The sequence below is a fragment of the Melitaea cinxia genome, chromosome 10 (genome assembly GCF_905220565.1).
Source record: "Melitaea cinxia chromosome 10, ilMelCinx1.1, whole genome shotgun sequence".
NCBI lineage: Eukaryota > Metazoa > Arthropoda > Insecta > Lepidoptera > Nymphalidae > Melitaea > Melitaea cinxia.
In genome coordinates this window covers 4,828,068-4,853,016 of record NC_059403.1, presented here as the reverse complement: position 1 = coordinate 4,853,016, position 24,949 = coordinate 4,828,068, and the positions used below count along the sequence as shown (strand labels likewise).

Below are 24,949 nucleotides of genomic sequence, written 5' to 3'. Positions count from 1 at the left end.
ATTATTGATTGTAATTATACTATAACTCTGTATAATGACAATCAGAGTGCTCAGAAATTGACAGAGAATCCTTTATTCTATAGAAGAACAAAACATATTGATATCCGTCATCATTTTGTGAGAGATATTGTTGCTAATAATATTGTCAAAATTGTATATCTGTCAACTTCTGAAATGCCAGCTGATCTTTTAACAAAAGGTTTAACTAGTTATAAGCACAATAATTTTGTTAAAAAACTAGGTCTTAAAGGCGTTATTTAATTATGGTAATTTTTTTGTTAAGAGTCAATAGGTGTTAATATTAGAGAAGTTTTATTGTATTTAGTTTCTTTATATTGTTTACATTATTTTGATAAGTGGAGGTGTTAGAATATTATCAAAATATAATTATATCTAGTGTTAAGGAGAATATATTTTAGATTATCTATGGACTTGTTTATGGTGTTTATAAGGTGAATAAAAATTAACGTCAGTCAGTCTTGTCGCTACAGCTATGAGTTTTATTAAATACAGCCTATGTTACTTCAGTGAAATCGTTCTATTGGTAAAGGAATTTTCAGTAGCGATCCAGTACTTTTCGATTTTATTTAACCGACTTCAAAAAAGGAGACCGCATATATATATATATATATATATATAACTCTTACTAACAGTAACATAGGTTAAGTGTACGTTGTAAGTAGAACGTAAGTGTACATATATGGTAACTAGGATATAAGTGTACACATATGATAACTAGCAAATAAGTGTAAATATATATATATATATATATATATATATATATAATTTATAGTTATTATTTATATTTATCTATTTATTTACTTATTTTAATTTATTTTATAGGTACATCTTGATAATTGGTTGTAAATGTTATGATTATAATTTCATGTTTTGTGTGTTGTTAATGTTTCTTTTTAACTTTGATGTTGCTTAGACAAGAAAAAATATTTTTTACAATTATATTTAAATCGTTATCTTTATTTTTTAACCGGATTGGAATATATGTGAAGTAGTTTTGTTTCAGAATCACGAGACCACTGACATAATCTATTTAACTCGTTTTAAAACACTCTTTGTGTTTGCGAAATTTTGATATTTTTTTCTGCAACGTCGAGGCAGGTATCGTCAGCAAATTAAATATATTAGTACTAATAAGGCAAAATTTTTCTCCAACTTATTTCAATAAATAAATATTTTTTTTTTATATTTAAATGACAATTGAATTTTTTTTGACACGTTATTGTAGGCGGTAGTTTTCATTTGTGTAATCGGCTTACTAGAGATGAAAATTTTACGCTATAATTGTTTGCTTGCAAACGAAAATAAAATGACTTCAGTTACATCGACAAGTACTACAACTTAGGTACACAATAGCCAAGTAAATACGCATTATTTGAGATAACTCAAAAAGTACTTTTCAGATCTCAATTAAATTTAAATGGGACTATACAACACGATAAAGAAACATCGTAGAATTCGGTTCACCCCGTTCAAAAGTTCTGAGATAATGCATAAAAAAATACAGATTGAGAACTTCCTTATTTTTTTCAAGTCGGTTAACAAAGTACGTGGGCGCAGGATTTTCTAATTTTCATATAGCATACAATTTTTTGAATATCATATCAAAAATTGACCGCTGAAATCATCATATCAGAAATTTCGATTTAGCGGATACAGCATTCCATAGCTTAATTGGCTAGAGCGCCGACACGGTCAATCGGAGACGCGGGTTCGAACCCCGCTGGAGCGGTCAATTTTTGATATGATATTCAAAAATGTTTAGAATTCCTAATGTGTGGGTAAAACAAAAATAAAATCGTACATATTAGCATACAATTGTTTGTTTTTTTCATTTTACTTGTATGTGTTATGTTTTGGAATTTGGAATATACTTAAACGTAAAAATGTCAAAATTAAAAATCTTTGAAATCTTAATACACGTTTCAATAAAATAAAACTTTTTTGTGCTATACCTGCCCCAGTCGGTGGCATTTCAGCAAGGATGGAGTTACATATTTCTCTGTATGGCGTTGCGCGTGCCGGCATCGCTTTAAGTAGATATCTGAAAAAAGTAATTTATCAACGTCTTTGAAATATCATATATACAACGTTACCGATTTTTATCTGCGAAAATTCTATATTATTTATAAAATCTCCATATTTTTGGTTACACTTGATATAACTGAAATTATAAAAAAATATTTTGTCCATGTTTATTCCGGCTTCCAATTTAAATGTTTGTGAAAAATAATGATAAAATACGATGCAAAGGCAATTTTTTTTCAGTTGACTGACAGTTTCTTCGCACTCACCTATATCTTTCCACAAAGGCTTGGAAGGGTATCCGAATGGGATATCCCATCTGCCTAATCTTAATTGTGTCCAACATACCGGTGTACCTCAACTGAGCAAGTACACATGGCATATCGAACTTCATTGGCGATTTGTCTGTATTGGGTTTGATGCAGCGTACGAACCAGGGGTTGCAGCGAGACATGGACTCCAACAGCTGGTGCAAGCTGTCGGAAAACCTAGAATATGGAACAACATTATTAGCAAATTAATTGTAAGTAAAATATAATCAAAATATGTTTAATAAATTAATAACCTCGCTGCAACGGTAGGAGTTCTAGGTTTCATGGTAACGAAGCGTCCATTAGCTCCTCGCGGTAGTGTCTTGTTAGCATCGTGTTGAGCGCGGAGTTGTGATGACATTTCGGCTACCAAAGGAACCTCGCTACTGCATAGAAGTTCTAAGACATCCGCTCTAAGAGCATCTCGGTTTTTATCCAAGAAACCTTCGACATTGTACCAGACTTGACCAGCGTAATGTTTAATCTGAAAAGTTTTTTTATGCGTTATGGTTTATTGTATATAACAAATGTTTTAAATAAAAACGTATCCCAAATTCAAATTAAATTGCTCACCCCAAATTCATTTGCTCCTAACCTCGGCCTAGAATATAGCTCATTAAGAGCATGATTATAATGGCACTTTTCTAAAAACGAGGCGTCGGATGCTCTCGGGAAGTTACTTTCATCGTCTAATAAGTGCAAGATACCCACCGGTTTCTTGCTGAGCAGTTGAATAACTAAAACACATATTATAATGTATTCATTGTTTACTTAAAATTAAAAAAAAAAAATGCTACCAATTGTACACGAATTATACCTGGTGAGTTATCATTCCACGTAAGGTTGGACCACTCCAATCTTTCTTTTTGGTATTCTTGCTGTTCGAGTTTAAATATATGTTTATTAAAATAATGTTGTAGCGTTTCGTTAGCGAAATTAATACAAAGTTGCTCGAAAGAATTCTCTTCCAAGTCTTCGAATCCGAAGATATCGAGGAGAGATATTCGTTGAGCGTCGTGTAATCCAGCGCGATGGACTATCGAATTTATTCGGAAGACCAGCCAGCTAAAAAGTGATGAATATAGAGCCTTAGCGAAAGCATCTCTTGCATCCAAGGCCTGATCAATAGGTAAAGGAGATCGCATGCGTTCCGCTCGGGCCGCTGTCACCCTGGTTGTGAGGGCTCTCGCTAATTCCTCCGCGGGTACTTTAAGTAAATGCGCCGCCCAACGCACTTCTGCACCTCCACCTAATTGTACACCTTCTTGTCCATGCCTTAACTGCTTTCTATGAAAATAAACATTGCCTAAATGAAGAACTGCAGCTAAAACTTTGATAATATCTTCTCTCTCAGAATCCCCAATCCCAAGAACTTGCATGGCTCCGCACAGGGCCGACCAATCGGCACCGGCACCCGCACCTCCAGAATCACCGCCTTGATTTAAATAAAAATAATGTTCGGCTGTTAATAAGCCTCTCGCTCGTCGTTGCTCCTCGTCTAATCCAGCTAATAACTCGTAAAAAACATGATAATTACGTTCTCCAGGCGACTGCGTAACGATACGAGATTTTTCTAGCAAATAATGTGCTACTCTTGCTCCGGCTAAAGCGCCATCTTTGAAGTAAAGTTCTAATAATTTACCAAATCGACTAGAATTATGATTTTTTGGTGTTCTCGCATTGCCAAAAGCTTCAAGCAAAGGCGCCGCTTCAAGAATTTGCTCAGAGACAGGTGCCCTGCCAGGCGGTGCTGGAGCCACAGCTGCCAGGAATTGAACGGCTAATTTAGTAGACTCTGTTTTTCCAGCACCTGATTCACCGGAAATTAGAATGGCTTGTGGGTGAGGTAGAGAAGCACGCGCTGCTGCCGCGATTGCAAAAAGATGTGGTGGTAAGTCTCCTAACGCTTCTGCTGCGTGGTATCTGAGAATAAAAATGCGGTTAATTTTGTGTTCTTTAATTCAAATAATATCAATATGATATAATGTGTTGATTTTGATTTATTTTTTTATCGGATAATCTTAAATATTTATTGCTTGCTTTCGACATTGTTTTTTTATCATGTATTTCTGAATTGTTTCAGGATTAACACATCGTACTTGATACATATTACCAATATTGTTAATGTTAAAATTTTTAATTTATGGTGTATAAACACTTATATATTAAATTTATTTGTGAGTCTAACAACCGTGCCTCGGAGAGCACATTAAGCCGTCTGTCTCGGTTGTTATCATGTACACCTGATAGCGATCGTTACTCATAGTAGGGAATATATTCGCCAACCCGCATTGGACCCGCGTGGTAAATGAAGCTCTGATCCTTCTTCTATATGGGGAAAGAGGCCTATGCACGGCAGTGGGATATTACAGGCCGAAGCGAAATCGCTTATTATATATTAACTAATGGTTGTACTTAGCAAAATAAGTTATAGTAATTTTTTTTGCGCTACTTGACGTGATATTGCATGTTGTAATAACCTATAATTAAAAGAAGATCGACATCATATTGTAAGCTTCATGTATAAGAAACTATTATTAAGGTATCTTTTGTTGGTTATCATATATATATATATATATATATATATATATATATATATATATATATATATATATATATATATATATATATATATATATATATATATATGTTGGTTTTCAATAAATAAAAGACAACTGTTATATTTACCTTCTCGCTGTTTTCAATCCGTACAATGAATCTACAGGTCTATAAGGATTGACGGCCACTAGTATAGACCCAGCATATGTATATATGAGGCCTTGTTCATATCGCAGTTTGAGGTTCCATAGCAGTGCCGCCTCATGCAGATCGTGAAGGCGCGTCATGTCTTCCACACCAGTGGGTCCGAGCTCCTCTCGAGGCCATACTGGGTCACCATCTTCTTCGCCATTACCCATTTGGAGAGCAAAAGTTTGGGGCTGTAAAAGATTTTTGACAAGTTAATTTAATTCTTGACAAATATAATATATGATACTAAGCATATTATATCTTTAATTTGATTTATTATATAGATATACCTATATTACAAATTCTACTCTAACTCTAAGTGTAAACGTTAATATACCTACTACAATTAAAAAGTGAATTATTTTGACACTATAATAGCGGTGTGTATCGTAATACCCACTGACTTAGTTCAAGACGTAACGAAACTTTAGCGGCACCGAACGGCAGCCAGATGGAAACTTATTACCACCCACTTGCTGACGTATGACATAACGTAATGACTACCACAATGCTGCCACACAATCATATCAATACATCAAGCTCACAGCTAAAGCACACTTCACTTTCGAGACCATTCTAATTTCACATTCCATTACTCACTGGCTTTTTCAATTTTAGTATTTGTGTCAATAAGAAAAGAGTAGTGTATTAATATACTACGCAAAGTCATAAAAACGTTTTAAATTGTAACAGTTTAGTCGGACTACTAGCTGGCTTATAGTTTTATAAGTTTTATTGCTGATACTGTTAAGTGACCCTCATGGCGTTTATACAGCACAAGATTACCTATAAAATAACTAGAAATAACTAGATAACCAGCGTGGTTTCCACTGCTGTGACGGCCACACCTTCCGTCTCATAAGTCCTAAGGAAATGTTTTTAAAATGGCAATACTGAAACGAGACCAGTATTGTAACTTGACCTAGTCTTTGACTCTTCTGAATAAGGATAAATCAAAATGATCTTATATAATATTTGTTTACGTGTTTGCAACAGCTTTAAAATAATAAATAGGTATACACATGAAATAATTAAGTAAATAGGTTTGCGTTTTCCCTACAAAAATGAAAAGAAAAAGTGAATAAAGTAAAAAAATACATGTTTTTCCGAGCGTCATAACCTTTAAAATTGATGTTATATGTTCACCGATATAAACTTTACTCGAAAGTAAATATGTAGACTAAGGTGTTAATTTATAATTGTGTTTGCAGACAAACGAAAAAAAAAACCGACTTCAATTACATCGACAAGTGATACAACGTAGATCGACAAAAAAATAGTCAAGTAACTACGCGTTATCAAAGATTACTCAAAAAGTAGTTATCAGATCTCGATAAAATTTAAATGTGACCACATGATAAACATCAGCTTTTGATTAAATTAAAAATTATCAAAATCGGTACACCCAGTAAAAAGTTATGCGGATTTTTGAGAGTTTTCCTCGATTTCTCTTGGACTCCATCATCAAATCCTGGTTTCCTTATCATGGTACAAAACTAGGGCTAACTCCTTTCCAACAAAAAAGAATTATCAAAATCGGTACATCCAGTAAAAAGTTATGTGGCATAATACAACGTAGGTCGACGAAAAAAGCGTCAAGTAAAAACGCATTATTAGATATAACTCGAAAAGTAGTTGTTAGATCTCAAATAAATTTAAATGGGACCAATTGACACTCACCACCTTTCGATTAAAAAAAAATTGTCGAAATCGGTCCACCCGGTCAAAAGTTCTGATGTAACATACATAAAAAAAATGCAGTCGAATTGAGAACCTCCTCCTTTTTTGGAAGTCGGTTAAAAATACTGTACTGCAATTAGCTCAATTTCACTCTTTCTAACAAAAACTAATTTATCTTATAGCACCATTACTTTAATCACATCTTCAACAACTTGAGATTAATCTTAATTTAACAAATGACAAAAAATAACATACATTAGAAGCAAGAACATTCATACATAAATCCTTCAATAATGGCACTGTTTTTTGCCGTCGATATTTTGTTAAATATTTTGGATGTTTCTTTAGAATAGGAGTTATCATTTGTTGCAAGTTTTTTTTCTGCCTTCGGGTTTCACACGGCAGTAGAGGAGGATCAAAAATCCAAGGTTCAGGAGAGTCACTTTGTGTTGGTGCAAAGCGAACACGCATCGACTAAGGATACTAATGTGATCTTAATTTGCTTTATCTAATGCGATTGACCGTGAACAGTTTACACTTTCTTATATTAATGTATTTTCTCTTTGGTTGCAGTCAGTTTTTTCTTGAAATAGCTTGTTGATTTACGCCAATTTCTTGTGATTGTAATGAAGTAGCAATCTCACAATCAGTACGTGTTGCTTCTCTCGAGTGTGTCGTTATAGTAATTGAATGATTTCATTTCACTCGTCACCTGCTATTTTTAATTGGGGCATAAATTATACATCACTGTAAAATATTATATTTTTGTTGATTTCACAAAACGTAAACATTTCACGTAACGTCAACGTAATAGACACTGCGTCTAGCGGCTAACTGACACACATGCTTGAGAGATGAGATGGCTTAAAACTGTTATGGTGCACAGGATAACGGAATACCTGTTCTGGTCAGGGTTTTTAAGTGTTATGGAGTAATTTAATTATGTCATCGAAATAATTGTGCAAGGAGATATTTTGTTCTGCTGATCTGTTGTTAAAATTTTTAAAACAAACAATTTGCATTTAATTTATTTAGGATCTCGATTCTTTTTTATTTATTTAACTTTTTTAAAGAAAGTAGACTAATCAAACTCGTACACACAGAGTACCTTACAGTAAAAAGATAATTGTTTGCTGGCAAACAAATAAAAACCGACTTCGAGCCGACTTCATTTCGAGAAGTACTAAAACAAACATACGTTTTAGACGATAAAATAAGCATTATTAAGGATAACTCAAAAAGTACTCGTTAAATCCTAATTAAATTTACATGATAAGCACTATCATTCATTTAAAAAAAGAACAATCAAAATCGATAAGGCCAGTAAAAATTAATGAGGTAACACACATAAGAAATACAGTCGAATTGAGAACCTCCTCCTTTTTTGAAGTCAGTTAATAACACTACACCTTTATTAAATAATTTTTAAATTATTATTATTTCTTGTATAGAGTAGAAGAAAATTCAACCTGCGAAATTATTAAATTTATCGGTCTAATTAACTTTGTGACAAGTAGCAGACAGATAGACAGCGGGATCTTATAGCACTTTAATCGAATTACTCGGAACCCTATCCATTGGTAATTCTAAAAAAATTTAGATTATCTTAGTAATTGTCGTCTTGAAATATTTTAAATACATTTGGGAAAGTAAACGATACTAGATCTTCATAAAGATGAGGAATTAGAAAAAAGTGGACACCAGCAGCTAGCTACCTGGCGCGCAGAATATGCCGGAGTTAACTCTCTATCAACATTCCGATGCACGGCCTTGCGTTACGCGCCCGAATGCTTATGATTAGGACTTTATCACACCGTTTGTATGCTATACTATGCTGTCTTATTTTTTAAACACTAATAAAATAATATTGTGTTTGCTCCCAAACGAAAAAAAAAAGAAACTTCAATTACATCGACAAGTAATACAATGTAAGTAACCGAAAAAATAATCAAGTAAATATGCGTTATCAAAGATTACTCAAAAATTAGTGATCAGCAGGCTTACTCTTGAAACTCAATCTTATTTGAAATTTAGGATTGGGATCGAGAACTTGTCAGCCGGTACTCTTGAACACTACACTAGCGCACGATTTGAATCAATTACAGTGGAATTTTTTGTAACTAATAGAAATTGGGATTTCTCGATCTTATACATTTTTTGCACTCTTGACTATTTTAACGTTTACTATCGACTTGGAAATCTTGTTTGGGATCGAATTTACTCATTTCCATAAAGTTAACTTTTTAACCGACTTCAAAAAAGGAGGAGGTTACTCAATTCGACCGTATATATATATTTTTTTATTTTTTTTTATGTATGTTCGGAGATAAATCCTTCGTTTATGAACCGATTTTGATAATTCTTTTTTTGTTGGAAAGGAGATATTCCTAGTTTGGAACCATGATAAGGAAAACAGGATCTGATGATGGGATCCTAGAGAAATCGAGAGAAATTTTCAAAAATCGTACGGGTGACTAGTAAATTTAATAATTTTAGTTTCCTGTTTGAAGTCGGTTTTTTTTTTGTTAAAAATTATTTTATTAGTGTTCGATTGTGTATCTTAAAGTGTTTTTTATTAAGATAATGGCGCGACTAGCGCTTATTTTTAACATACTAACTATGTATGTTTTCATATTATCAACAATATAACAATCACACTATTAAAATAGAACTAAATACTTAACAATTAGCCTTTTATCCTCTTCTAACCTAAGGTAGCAATATTTAAATATAAATCACAGTATTTATATCTCTAATATTTAAATATAAATCATCAGTATTTAAGTCTAATATCTTTTGTTTTAACTATGTTAATAAACTTTTGTATTTACTAATTTAAGTTTAACACTGGTAAAATTGCAGAAATTATTACAGAAGTAAATAAAGAAAGAAGATAAGTTAATTATAAATATAAATTAAGAAAATACGTAATTGAGACATAGATATAGTAAAAAAAAGTAGATAATGCGCGGCCTTTGTTGTTAGTGAAGCCACAAAACTCGGCTCCTTCAAGTAAATACACGCGCTCACGCACATATATGCATCAAACTACGCTCATTTTCGTTAGTATGTCACGAGGCTTCATACAGTAACCTTGCTTATAAAATGCCGTCTTGTGTGATTAAATGGTTCAAAAACAATACCAAAGTAAACAAAAAATATGAAGGAATATCGTTTCACACGTAAGTACATATAAAACTTTAAATTTATTGTTATTCCAAAATAATATTGAGGTTATTCGGAACTTATAATTTCAATGTCACGAAACGACGTACCACGGGAGTGTTGCCAGTAGTTCTTTTTTTCAATACCCCAAAATGTGGGTAAGTAAATTGTACGCAATCAGAAAAATAATTAAGTAAAAAAGTAGACATAGTTATTGTTTTTTTTTCTCGTGTTATTTTATGTTACATAAATTGAAAATAAAAAAATCAAAATATATTTATGAATTATTAACTCGTTTGTTTTATGTTTTAACTTTTTACAATTTTTGAGTAAACTAGGTACCCATATTTTACTATCAAATTTCATGGTTTCCAACGAATATTTTAATAAGAGGTGAATGGGTAGCGGCTGTAAGACTGAGAAAATGACCACGATTATGCTGGCCATGCGCATAAAGTCAATATAATACGATTAGTGATTGAAAAATATTTGAACATAAGACTACATCGTATTAGTAAAATGCAAACAATGACGATGACTCTGAGTTCTAAGCGACAAAAATTTAAAAAACTTATACAACATAAAGGATTCTAGGTTTAAGAAAAATAGTAAAAAAAAAACCGACTGCAAACTGAAAAGAGATAAACAGAGGGGATAGGAAGTGTCCATTCATACGATTATCTTACGAATATATTTTTTTATTATTCTACCGATTTTTTGTTTTATTTTTATTAAATTTATTTAAAACTATAAACAGGTTTTTATTTTCACATACCCATTTTACCTATATTAAATTAATTGTTTAATAAAAATTTTAGGGACTTTTTTTAAAAGGTGTCAACACTTCACTCACTCACACATCTTTAAAAAAGTGGCTTCAGTTTTCTGTTCTAGGTGCGTTATCTACCTTTTTTTACTTGATCTATGAATTGAGATAATTTGAAATTTAGAAGTCTCCAAATTGCGCCAGTCTTGATCTTTTTTTTTTGAGCTTTACAATATAATAGATAATAATTAATTATTGGAGACACATTATAATTTAAAAAACATAAAATTTCATGAGTTAAATTTTATTATATTATTATTTTTTATTATAATGGCTACACTGGAAACCGATCGTCAATTCGATTCCAATTTCAATTCAATTGAAAGCTCGATTTGGTCAAGAGTACCAAAATATTACAGATTGGATGTGGAACTGTATTGAATTCATGTTTTTGTGAGATTGGGATTGAAGTCAAGGGTAAGCCTACAGATCATAATAAAATTTTAATTGGAATACATCATTAAAATAGGAATATTTAGTGAAAAGTTATGCGTATATATACATATATATATATATATATATATATATATATATATATATATATATATATATATATATATATATATATATACATGGTACCTATAATATACGGTATAATACAACGTAGGTCGTCAAAAAAATAAAATAAAAATAGTCAAGTAAAACGCATTATAGATATAACTCGGTCTACCCAGTCAAAAGTTCTGAGGTTCTTACACAAACATTTAAAAAAAAAATCGAATTAAGAACCTCCTCCTTTTTTGAAAGTCGGGCAAAAATTACTTTTTACGAATGAGATGTTTACAAATATGTAAGTAGTATTTTTTTAAATATGTAAGTATTTTAAGTTAATAAAACAATACTTAATATTGTCATTGAAATAAATTTTTTATGAAAGATGCCTTTTTTCATTTTAAATGTACCACATGATATCGTCGCAATGTTTATCTTACAGGAAATAAAAACATTCACCTTTAACATTAACAAATAATTCAAAATCGAGAAGATGGAATAACATTACATAATTATTGAAAATTTGCATTGCAGAATAATTTTTGCATATTAAAAATATATGACCTCAAGTTCAAGTCATTTGGTGCATATTAAAAATGCAAATAATGGCATACATTATCCACGATTTCTGAAACATTAAATTAAATATTTTTTGAATAAAATATTTATCATTAATATTCATCTAATAAGTTAAATGGTATATTTATTTATCCGGCTTTCACGTATTTAAACGCCTCGGGCTTTGTGAAATTCGGAACATCGCTGATTCGAAATGCGGAAATGATCATTTTTTATCCCTATTTTATAATAATAAATTTATACACTCTATGCACTGGTACTATTAGTGTACTTTTAATTTACATTTAATTTCTCCTAATAAAAGTAATACATAGGTGCGGTCACTTCCGTTAGACTGTCAATTTCAAAAGTCGAGTCCATAATTTAAACAAGGAAAATGTTAAGGCACGTCCATGTTATTCAACATGGTCAGCGGATATAATGATTAACTCAAGAAGAGAAGGAGTGGAGTTTGGTGAATAGTGTGTGGCAGAAAGGGGAAAAATATTTAAATTAGATCCTGTTATAAGAATTTTAAAGATTTATAATCATTTCTTAAAAAGCATGTGTTAAATCCTACGTAAAAGTATATGGTGGTATTGGGGAGTAAACTGTTCAAGGAGATTATCAAGACGAGACGACGAAAAAAATAATCAGTAGAATACGAGTACATAGTGTACGGAATTCAATCGAAAAAATTAGAATACAAAAATGCTATATTTTTATTTACAATTTTACTTTTATTTTTAGGCGAATGACCTCTTTTTACTTACAATTAAAAAAAATCTAATAAACTGTCTAAACATGTTCATTAAAAACGAGAACACAAAATTTGAACATATAAATATAGCTAAAATGTAGAGTATGAAGGAGCCTTTACAAATAATAAGTAATCATGTCTGTAATTTCATTGAATTAACGAGTGATGTATTGAGAAATTTTGATCACACCTTTTCTCTCACAATAATTAAACGTTAACCAACATACGAACACATTTCTCGGTTGCTTGATTATATGGTTATGATTTAATTTACATCGTTTACATTCCGCCGTGACTTACAGGTCAGTATGATGATACATTTATATTACGTCAATTAGTTGTCATTTATCTATAACTAGCGACCCGCTCCGGCTTCGCACGGATATAAAATATAATTATAGCCTATGTCATTCACTGATAAAATGATTAAAAACGATCAGTACCTAGTTTTGATTTATTCATTACTGCCCGTGACCCGCACGCGTTAACTTAGAGTAAAAGCCGGCCGGAACCGCCGCAAACGCTACGTACCGCGATTTTTAAATCTGTAATATCTTCGAAAATATTCATTTAAATCATTTGCTGTAAAGGGCCATATAGATCTATATTAAATAAAAAATATATTTAAGGTATTTAATTGGATAAGGATTAATGCTGTATTGGTTAAAATCGCTTCGAAAATTAGCCATTATTTGTCGTAAAAAGTAAATGACAAAAAAATGTTATTGTGGGATATCCATAAGAGATAGGTATATACCATCGCGGAGTTTTCTGTAGACCTTTTCAATGTGTACAATACTTAGTACATTATTTTGATAAATCTCGTAGGGTTCAGCCTGCGTTTGCAATTTAAGCGAAAAAAAAAATAATTATTTACGACATAACATTAGAAAACTCAAAAATAACAGTATTTCTCCACTATTTAATGGATGTTATTATACATATAAACTTTCCTCTTGAATCAATCTATCTATTAAAAAGAACCGCATCAAAATCCGTTGCGTAGTTTTAAAGATTTAAGCGTACATACATGTACAGGGACAGAGAAAGCGACTTTGTTTTATACTATGTAGTGATATAAAAATGAATCGCTGAATGTGTTGCTAAGCGCAAAACTCGAGAACGGTTGGACCGATTTCGCTAATTCTTTTTTTAAAATATTCCTTGAAGTACGAGGATGGTTCTTACGGAGAGAAAAATTCTAAAAAAAAAAAATTAAATTTCCTGAAAAAGTCTAAAAACAACACTTTTCTATACTCCCATACAAAAGATTTGTGATAATACTTAAAAGTCAATTTGAACTTTAATACCATACGATAAAGTTTGTGTTAGGCGATACGAAGTTCGCCGGGTCAGCTAGTATTTTATATTATTTCTTACGTAATTTTTATACAAAAGCAATGTACGAGTATGTACCAATATGACTAATGTTGGAAAGATTTGTAATTAATTAATAAATAAAAATTTAAGAGTTGTGAAACTTATTAAAACTAATCTTATACCTAATATTAAACGAGCAATTCTTGTATATAAATATATATATACAATTTGAATCTCGGAAACGGCTTCAACGGTTTTCATGAAATTTAGTATGCAGGGAATTTCGGGGAAGAGAAATAAATCTAGCTAGGATTCACTTTTAGAAAATGTCGTTTTATCCCAGTTTTTAGACAATGAATAATTGTGTTTGCTTGCAAACGAAAAAAAAACCGACTTCAATTACATCGACGAGTAATACAACGTAGATCGACGGAAAAATACTCAAGTAACTGCGCGTTATCAAAGATTACTCAAAATGTAGTTAATAGATCTCAATGAAATTTATATGTGACTACATGACAAACATCAGCTTTCGATTAAATTAAAAATTATTAAAATCGGTACACCCAGTAAAAAGTTATTGCGGATTTTCAAGAAGTTTCCTCGATTTCTCTGGGCTCCCATTATAAGGTCCTGGTTTCCTTATCATGGTACTAAACTAAGGATATCTTCTTTCCAACAAAAAAAGAATTATCAAAATCCGTACACCCAGTAAAAAGTTATTTCGGATTTCCAAGAATTTCCATCAGTTTCTCTGGGATCCCATCATCAGACCCTGGTTTCCTTATCATGATACCAAACTAGGGATATCTCCTTTCTAACAAAAAAAGAATTATCAAAATCGGTACATCCAGTAGAAAGTTATGCGGTATAATACAACGTAGATCGACGAAAAAAGCGTCAAGTAAAAACGCATTATTAGATATAGCTCGAAAAGTAGTTGTTAGATCTCAAATAAATTTAAATGGGACCAATTGGCACACACCACCTTTCGATTAAAATAAAATTTGTCGAAATCGCTCCACCCAGTCAAAAGTTCTGATGTAACATACATAAAAAAATAAATAAAAAATACAGTCGAATTGAGAACCTCCTCCTTTTTTGGAAGTCGGTTAAAAAATGGCTACAATATCGTTAGAATACGAAGGTAAATTTCGCAATTGTCAATAGAGTTGTAATAGCTCAGCAGGCTTACTCTTGAAACTCAATCTTATTTGAAATTTAGGATTGGGATCGAGAACTTGTCAGCCGGTACTCTTGAACACTACACTAGCGCACGATTTGAATCAATTACAGTGGAATTTTTTGTAACTAATAGAAATTGGGATTTCTCGATCTTATACATTTTTTGCACTCTTGACTATTTTAACGTTTACTATCGACTTGGAAATCTTGTTTGGGATCGAATTTACTCATTTCCATAAAGTTAACTTTTTAACCGACTTCAAAAAAGGAGGAGGTTACTCAATTCGACCGTATATATATATTTTTTTATTTTTTTTTATGTATGTTCGGAGATAAATCCTTCGTTTATGAACCGATTTTGATAATTCTTTTTTTGTTGGAAAGGAGATATTCCTAGTTTGGAACCATGATAAGGAAAACAGGATCTGATGATGGGATCCTAGAGAAATCGAGAGAAATTTTCAAAAATCGTACGGGTGACTAGTAAATTTAATAATTTTAGTTTCCTGTTTGAAGTCGGTTTTTTTTTTGTTAAAAATTATTTTATTAGTGTTCGATTGTGTATCTTAAAGTGTTTTTTATTAAGATAATGGCGCGACTAGCGCTTATTTTTAACATACTAACTATGTATGTTTTCATATTATCAACAATATAACAATCACACTATTAAAATAGAACTAAATACTTAACAATTAGCCTTTTATCCTCTTCTAACCTAAGGTAGCAATATTTAAATATAAATCACAGTATTTATATCTCTAATATTTAAATATAAATCATCAGTATTTAAGTCTAATATCTTTTGTTTTAACTATGTTAATAAACTTTTGTATTTACTAATTTAAGTTTAACACTGGTAAAATTGCAGAAATTATTACAGAAGTAAATAAAGAAAGAAGATAAGTTAATTATAAATATAAATTAAGAAAATACGTAATTGAGACATAGATATAGTAAAAAAAAGTAGATAATGCGCGGCCTTTGTTGTTAGTGAAGCCACAAAACTCGGCTCCTTCAAGTAAATACACGCGCTCACGCACATATATGCATCAAACTACGCTCATTTTCGTTAGTATGTCACGAGGCTTCATACAGTAACCTTGCTTATAAAATGCCGTCTTGTGTGATTAAATGGTTCAAAAACAATACCAAAGTAAACAAAAAATATGAAGGAATATCGTTTCACACGTAAGTACATATAAAACTTTAAATTTATTGTTATTCCAAAATAATATTGAGGTTATTCGGAACTTATAATTTCAATGTCACGAAACGACGTACCACGGGAGTGTTGCCAGTAGTTCTTTTTTTCAATACCCCAAAATGTGGGTAAGTAAATTGTACGCAATCAGAAAAATAATTAAGTAAAAAAGTAGACATAGTTATTGTTTTTTTTTCTCGTGTTATTTTATGTTACATAAATTGAAAATAAAAAAATCAAAATATATTTATGAATTATTAACTCGTTTGTTTTATGTTTTAACTTTTTACAATTTTTGAGTAAACTAGGTACCCATATTTTACTATCAAATTTCATGGTTTCCAACGAATATTTTAATAAGAGGTGAATGGGTAGCGGCTGTAAGACTGAGAAAATGACCACGATTATGCTGGCCATGCGCATAAAGTCAATATAATACGATTAGTGATTGAAAAATATTTGAACATAAGACTACATCGTATTAGTAAAATGCAAACAATGACGATGACTCTGAGTTCTAAGCGACAAAAATTTAAAAAACTTATACAACATAAAGGATTCTAGGTTTAAGAAAAATAGTAAAAAAAAAACCGACTGCAAACTGAAAAGAGATAAACAGAGGGGATAGGAAGTGTCCATTCATACGATTATCTTACGAATATATTTTTTTATTATTCTACCGATTTTTTGTTTTATTTTTATTAAATTTATTTAAAACTATAAACAGGTTTTTATTTTCACATACCCATTTTACCTATATTAAATTAATTGTTTAATAAAAATTTTAGGGACTTTTTTTAAAAGGTGTCAACACTTCACTCACTCACACATCTTTAAAAAAGTGGCTTCAGTTTTCTGTTCTAGGTGCGTTATCTACCTTTTTTTACTTGATCTATGAATTGAGATAATTTGAAATTTAGAAGTCTCCAAATTGCGCCAGTCTTGATCTTTTTTTTTTGAGCTTTACAATATAATAGATAATAATTAATTATTGGAGACACATTATAATTTAAAAAACATAAAATTTCATGAGTTAAATTTTATTATATTATTATTTTTTATTATAATGGCTACACTGGAAACCGATCGTCAATTCGATTCCAATTTCAATTCAATTGAAAGCTCGATTTGGTCAAGAGTACCAAAATATTACAGATTGGATGTGGAACTGTATTGAATTCATGTTTTTGTGAGATTGGGATTGAAGTCAAGGGTAAGCCTAACAGGTGGGAATTCGGCCGGTCGTGATCGACCGAAAAGAACACACACGGTTCTAATCCTCAAATTTTCGATTATTTTTTTTTTTGTTTTCTAATTGCACTCGTTATTTTTTATTTAAATAGCCAGTTCTTATTTTTTATTATTAATTCATATTTTATCTTTATTATTTTTTAATTATTTTGAATTTTTATATTAGTTTATATTTTTTATTATTGTCAGTAAAAAAAAATATTATTTATATTTTATAAATATGTAACTCGTATTTAAATATAATTTCCAAAAAACACGATTTTCTAAAAACACCGAGCTCGGTCACCCAGGAACTTTTGTATATTAAGGAAATAAATATCTTGTTAGTTGAATCAATTGGTAGAAATATACTTTAATCATCTTTATAATGAAAATGGTAATGTTTTACCTGTATGCCATGCCTTGGGAATTACGGGATAAAAGTAGCAAATTCCATTTTGTTAATCAATCAATTAGCCTCTATAAGCTCGACAGTTACCTGACCATTTACCACGGCGCTGACCAGCAGCACGCGCGCCGCCCGGTGTACCTCGATCAACTCGCCGGGCAGCGGCGCGGGGGCGCCGGCCGGCTGGAACCATACCGACGCACCCTCCGACCACTCCGCGAGCCCCCCGGAACCCGCCATGCTGCAATGAAGAAATAACATGAAATAATGTTTAAAAATAAAAACAGTCGACAAAAAATGTCTACTAACGTAAACTAAGTCTAACTAGTCTAACTAAACGTTTAAATTGTTAACAATATAGATTTGAATATTTTAATACCTAAATAGTAATATCAGTGTCTAAATGATTATTTCATTCGTCCAAGTGACGCGCCTTGAAGTAAAAGCAGATCTGCAGGGTGTTTGTGGGAGTATGATCCCAATTTACTATAAATCATCGGATGAGACGCGTCAATTAAACCTAACATATTTAGTTGCATGCATATCATTCAATTACTTGTATTTAATAGAAGCAATTTTTAATTGATTACTTAAATATTATGTTAAAATTAATTTACATAACCCATTTTTAAGTATATTTGTAATATTCATTGGAGCAATAGAATTTAATGATATCCTAATTATGTAGGCCTAAAATGTTTATTCATAAAAGTTATTAAAACAATAATTTAGCTTGCAATAATCCTAAATATAATTATATAGGTAAAAATATATATAAGTAAGTATATTACTTTTACTATTCCCTATAACTATCTACAAAATAGAAAGTATCGACACTTTTATCAATGGAATAAGAGGAATTTTTAGTGTTCAGCGAAACCTTTAAAAATTTACCTTTAGAGCTACCGCTAAAGTAACTTTTGTTATTCGTATATTCTGTAGCTCGTTCTAATGATAAAAATTTGCGTACTAGTTTTGTATGTTTATATTATATTATTAGTAATAATATATAGATATCTATATATTATTACTAATATTATAAAGGTTAAACTTTTACATTCTTGATGAACTTTAAAACTACTGCTTTAAAACTACTATCCTACTAACGGAACAGCCAAAAATCACGTAGTTCACGCGAGCGAAGCCGTGGCGCAAAGTCAATTAGATATAAATGTATTATTAGCAACATAAAATACGATTTCTGAATTGTCTTTTTAATACTCACATCCTGTATCTAACGAGAAAAATATTCAACCTAAGCTACTTTTAATCGTCAAGCTATTTTTTGTGTACGTATTATTCAGTCAAGGTAACACTATAAAAAAGAAAAGTTAATTAAATGTAAATAACGAACTCATAAGGATGTGGTCCAGTGACCTATGTATTAATTATTACGAATTCTAATGAGGTGACAAAGATCCGGTACCGGAGCCATCTTCAAGAAGTTAGCATACATTTTGATTTAATCTAAATATTCACTCAAGCTAATATTAATAAATTTTATGAAATATATATTTATTCTCGTTGATGTCATGCTTTGTTAATAACATTTACGATTTCACTCGTCCTGAAATTCTCAATAGTGCCAAAATAGCGAGAATGATTTCGTCTCCGTCGTCCCGTCTGCTTTATAATTATTTACTGTCAGACAAGCTGACTTTTAATTACTGAAACTTTACCAGAGCTTAACTAGATGCAACCGTCGCCTTATGATAAGTTACTGTTACCGTTGCAGCAATAAAAGTTGCTTAGTTTAAGGCAGAAATACCTTTTGTGCATGAAGTGTCATAATCAGGTTTCTACAGAAATTTACAGTCTTACACTATAAGGCATTAGAATCGATTATATGGGATTGTAAAAATTCTACTATTTAAACATTTCTACAAACAAAAAACAAAGACACATATATAAGCATCACCTTGTCTAGCAAACACAAACAATTAAGTTTAATATTTCATATTTATATATACTTGTAGTATCTACAGATAGCTAGTTAAGACATCGTGCGTGAATGCATCACATTTTAGTCCTGTGAGCACTATCAATTAGCATTTTTTTTTTATAAATTGTAAAATAATATATGTACTAAATATTATTTTACAATTAATATCATCCTTTTTTATGTTAAGCACATATGATAAGTAAACATGGTTTTAAGTTATATTTTAGGATTATGTACTTTTTTGGATCATGGTAAAAATGAACAAAATATACAAATAAAAACTGTTTTAATTTAATTACAAAATTAACATTTTTCTTAGATATATAATAATAAGACAAACATAACTTAACTTGAAAGTTGCAATATGTGGCAATTATAAATAAATCGGAGTAGCCATCGCTGAAGAAGGCAATCCGCAGCCGCATGGAGGAGCTCCAGAGCAAGGGTTTGGTGAGAAGCAAATTGGTGGCGGCGGAGGCGGCTGGAGGCAGAACGGTTCCGGAGGGGGAGGTTGGACGCATAGAGGGGGAGGTGGAGGGGGTTGAACACAAATAGGGGGCAGCGGTGGAGGCTGGACGCTGATTGGACATGGGGCAGGTGGCTGCACGTAAATCGGTTCGGGGCAAGGTGGTTGGATCGTAATAGGTCCCGGTGGAGGTGGCTGGATAACCATTGGTGGTGGCGTCGGTGGCTGAATCATCATTGGCGGCAGTGGAGGCGGCTGCACAGGTAGAGGTGGTAGTGCAGGTGGCTGAACCATTACTGGTGGTAATGGGGGTGGTTGGACTAAAATCGGCGGTAACTCGATCATGATTGGCGGCGGCATGGGGAGCTCGATCATTATTGGAGGCGGAATCGGAGGATTAACGTACAGAGCCGGCGGCGTCGGTGGCGTTACGCACATTGGTGGTAGCGGTGGAGGGCTCACGCATAAAGGTGGCGAGGGCGGTGGTGTTATCGTCATAGGGGGTAAGGGTGGCGGAGTAATACAAAGTGGTGGCATTGGTGGAGGTGTTAATGTTATCGGTGGGGGTAACGGCACTTCAATGAGCAAGGGGGGCAAAGGAGGTGGGGTGACACATATCGGAGGAGGTGTCGGGAGAGATACATAGATGGGTGGAGCTGGAGGCGCAGGGAGCGCTAAGGGCGATGACTGACAGCAGCAGGGCTGTTGCATATATAGCTGTGACGGTACAGGCGACGCGTACGACGATACATAGTACTGGCTCTGGGCAGTCTGAAAATTAGATTCACTACTTATCAATATCTATTTACTTATACTTTAACATGTCATACACAAAACGTAACATAAACGTCCTTGCATTCAAATAACTTTTAAAAATATTTCTCATGGAGGATATAGTCGGTTATCGCAACCTAATTCTCAAGTGTTTAATACATACATCCTGGTAGTTATGTATCAAGTTAATTACATTAGATCTTCCTGTTTTCGTTATTTTAAATTTTGTTTTTTTATAATTGATAATTTGTATAATGAGTAGGAAACATAAACTGATGCCTCGAAAAATATACCAATGTATTAATGCCGAATTATTTACGACTCATTACATAGTTAAATGTTATATTTTAGGTAATTATATTATAAGGACAAGTGTATAATAGATTTTGAAATTAAAACTTAATGAATAAAAAGAGTAGTTACTTACACAAATTAGGGATAAAACCGTGAAAAATATCCTCGTTGTCACCGCCATTGGTGACCACTTTACTTTGCTCCTGTACGTCGGTCACAATTGTTATATATCGACATATTTCCACAACAATTACTTAACATTTAGTTCACAATAATTTACAAAACAAATTATCGGAATTATATCGGTTTAAGGTTACACTATTTGTATCGTAAACGAAATTGCAATCAAACAAAACCAGATAAGCCACGTACTACTTATAATGAAATTCTTACGCTATTTTAACAATTTTATAGATATAAATAGGTATGTAGTTAATATAACATGGTTTATTTATAACTAGACTAGAACTCGATATGATACCTTAATGTGACTAAGATCTCGAAAAATCGCTTTATGTTTATACTTTAAAATTTTAATATCGAAGAACTCTCCCTATACATTTTATTGGAGTTAAATAAAGAAACAACAATTCTCTACAATAAATATTACAGCTGGTGCTTGTCGTATAGTTTCATTGAAATTTTATCGAGATCTAATGACTGCTATTTGAGTAATCTTTTATAACGCGATTTACTTAACTATTTATTCTACTACATTTCACATTCTGTCTACCTACGTTGTATTACTTGTCGATGTAATATTGTAGTCTTTTTTTTTCGTTTGTGAGCAATCACAATTATAGCATTATAAAGTCTGTTTAATGATTGATATTATAAAGCATCACAGCACAAGCACGGAAGGTGTATAGTTGCAAATGTCACTTCGGGTGCAGTCAGTAGTAATATCGAAAAGGTTTGTAACTTTCTGTGCTCATGTTGATCACAGAATATATCATTCTAGTTAAAACGAAATTTCTACAAAACTACTAACTAAAAACATTACTAAAAGAATTTGAGAGTCATATTTTTATTAAATATTTATATGAGTACTTCGCTAAACATATTATGATATTATTTTCGCTGAACATGGTCTTTTTAATAAATAAAAAAGTTAAAACACATGACTATGAATCATTATCTCGCAAAATGTCTATATGTACTGCAATTCCGTGACATTATACAAGACTTTTGTTTTGCATCTTACAATTAAATTATTAATAATTGTGTTTGCTCGCAAACGAAAAAAAACCGACTTCAATTACATCGACAAGTAATACAACGTAGATCGACGAAAAAATGGTCAAGCAACTACGCGTTATTAAAGATTACTCAAAAAGTAGTTATCAGATCTCGATGAAATTTATATGTGACCACATGATAAACATCAGCTATCGATTAAATTAAAAATTATCAAAATCGGTACACCCAGTAAAAAGTTATTACGGATTTTCGAGAGTTTCCCTCAATTCCTCTGGGATCTCATCATCAGATCCTAGTTTCCTTATCACGGTACCAAACTAGGGATATTCCCTTTCCAACAAAAAAAGAATTATCAAAATCGGTACATCCAGTAGAAAGTTATGCGGTATAATACAACGTAAGTCGACGAAAAAAGCGTCAAGTAAAAACACATTATTAGATATAACTCGAAAAGTAATTGTTAGATCTCAAATAAATTTAAATGGGACCAATTGGCACACACCACCTTTCGATTAAAATAAAACTTGTCGAAATCGGTCCACGCGGGCAAAAGTTCTGATGTAACATACATAAAAAAAAAAAAAAAAAAAAAAATACAGTCGAATTGAGAACCTCCTCCTTTTTTGGAAGTCGGTTAAAAAGAAATAATATTGGTAATTACGACACATCACAATAGTTCTTACTGTCGTACTATTGTTATTTCCTAACTCATATCGAAATAGGATTCTTTGTTCTGGAGACTTAATAAAACATTATTTAATAATAGTGCATTTTACTATATTTTCGTAACTTTTTACTATGTTTTTATAACTCTCCGCACATAGATAGTTGCAAGTAGAATAATTGTTACATTTAATATATCAAGCACCCCATGCTTTTTACTCTGAATTGAATTAATAACTTAAATTTTATTATAATTTATTTATACAAAACTACTACTTACTACTACTTACTTACTTTTTATTTTATTTTGAAGTAAGTAATTGTGATTGATTGTTCGATCTTCTACTACTGTAATAAACTCTTTGTAATTAAAAAATAATTTCTACTTTTTAGTTCGATTAGCTATAAAAGCGTGGTTTTTTAGTTTTTTTAAACTATAATTTATTTTTTATTCTTTTGTTTCGATTTTTCAATTAATTATTTGCGGACATGTGATAGTATTGAAATGCCTTACGAACTATGTATTTCGTAATCTAGTCATTTCGTCTAAAGCTTCACTGTTGCATGGGGTTTTCCCTGTTAACTTAGAGCAATCAAGTTCTTTAATCCGAATACCGTTTAAATTTGTAAGGATATTGGGAAATTGTTATTGGATTATTGCATTGTTATCGGTCCTCTGCGTGCGCAAATTTCCAATTAATCAAACTTCTGGAAATTGGTGAAAATTATGTTCAAAGATTCCATTACATAAATTCAACCCAAGCTAGTAAAAGCGTGGTAAAAAAGAACAAGCAACAAATTAATGTTTTGTTATTACTTTTTTTTAATTATCACACATTACTATTTTCTAGTAGGGCTAGGTAGGGCTAGGTAGGCCAAATTAACACATACTTTGTTAAAGGTGAAAGTTTTAAAAGTAAATACTATATACTACACAGGATCTTGTTTTTTTGAAGCGGTATACCAACAATAGGAACAACTAATAAGTCATTGTATCTATTAAATAAAATTTATCACCCGGAAGCATAATCTGCTTTTTGGGCTCAGTTGATATTAGAATAAACGATATCCTCAGTTTCATTACGATTTAAATTTGTTATGACGTGTAAAAAGACCGCGTGATGTATTAATAAAATATTATTATAATTATATCACTCTTAAGAGGTGTGTGTAATATTATAAATGAAGTTGGTTACCTTACGGGTCTGTGAATTGAATTGCACTTTTTCGCGGTATGTTTAATGTTTTTGCAAAATTCAGTACAATTTTAGTCTTGTTTTATTTTTGCTTTATCTTTATTTTTGTCCATACCTAATGTATCAATTTTGTTTTAGCACAGGTCGCTCCTATATGTTACTTACATTTTTTATATATGCCTAATTGGGCTAATTATTCCATTATTATTTATTTATTTATACTTTATTGTGCACCATAACTACATTTTAAACATTAAACATATTTAAAGGTAGTTACAGACTGTGAAGCACAATGGGCAGACTTATGAATATTTAAACAACCCAAATACTAATTTAATAAAAGTGCTGTTTTACCTCATCATAAGAAGAATTTGAAATGAAAAGCAGCATACCCGTGATTCTGAATCTCTCACCAAGTATATTAAAGACACTTTTTTTGCCTGTATTTGTAAATCTTTGTCATTCTACATTTCATTTATATTTTTA

The 24,949-nt window shown here is 31.5% G+C and overlaps 2 protein-coding genes and 1 long non-coding RNA gene across 3 annotated transcripts in view; 1 reads left to right on the top strand and 2 right to left on the bottom strand.

The window, feature by feature from the left end:
- Window positions 1-18,182, bottom strand: part of LOC123656849 (unconventional myosin-XV) — an 83,182-nt gene extending 65,000 nt beyond the window's left edge. Inside the window, exons 1-7 of the mRNA XM_045592466.1 lie at window positions 18,019-18,182; window positions 5,043-5,293; window positions 3,172-4,277; window positions 2,928-3,091; window positions 2,609-2,838; window positions 2,313-2,531; window positions 1,974-2,062 (exon numbers count right to left, since the gene is read on the bottom strand). Of these exons, the coding sequence (XP_045448422.1) occupies window positions 1,974-2,062; window positions 2,313-2,531; window positions 2,609-2,838; window positions 2,928-3,091; window positions 3,172-4,277; window positions 5,043-5,293; window positions 18,019-18,168 (2,209 nt within the window). The 5' untranslated portion in view covers window positions 18,169-18,182. The remainder of the gene's footprint in view (window positions 1-1,973; window positions 2,063-2,312; window positions 2,532-2,608; window positions 2,839-2,927; window positions 3,092-3,171; window positions 4,278-5,042; window positions 5,294-18,018) is intronic.
- LOC123656850 lies at window positions 4,169-5,360 on the top strand. Its single transcript, XR_006743608.1, has 2 exons — window positions 4,169-4,245; window positions 5,150-5,360. It is a non-coding gene; the product is annotated as an uncharacterized LOC123656850 (long non-coding RNA).
- Window positions 18,183-20,243: 2,061 nt separating the features above from the next.
- Window positions 20,244-21,047, bottom strand: LOC123657190 (leucine-rich repeat extensin-like protein 3). Its single transcript, XM_045592769.1, has one exon. The coding sequence runs from the start codon at window positions 21,045-21,047 to the stop codon at window positions 20,244-20,246; it is 804 nt and encodes a 267-aa protein (XP_045448725.1).
- Between the last annotated feature and the right edge of the window lie 3,902 nt (window positions 21,048-24,949).

Coding starts and splice junctions, on each gene's coding strand:
- LOC123657190 (XM_045592769.1), bottom strand. CDS start 21,047: ATGCAACAGCCCTGCTGCTGTCAGTCATCGCCCTTAGCGCTCCCTGCG.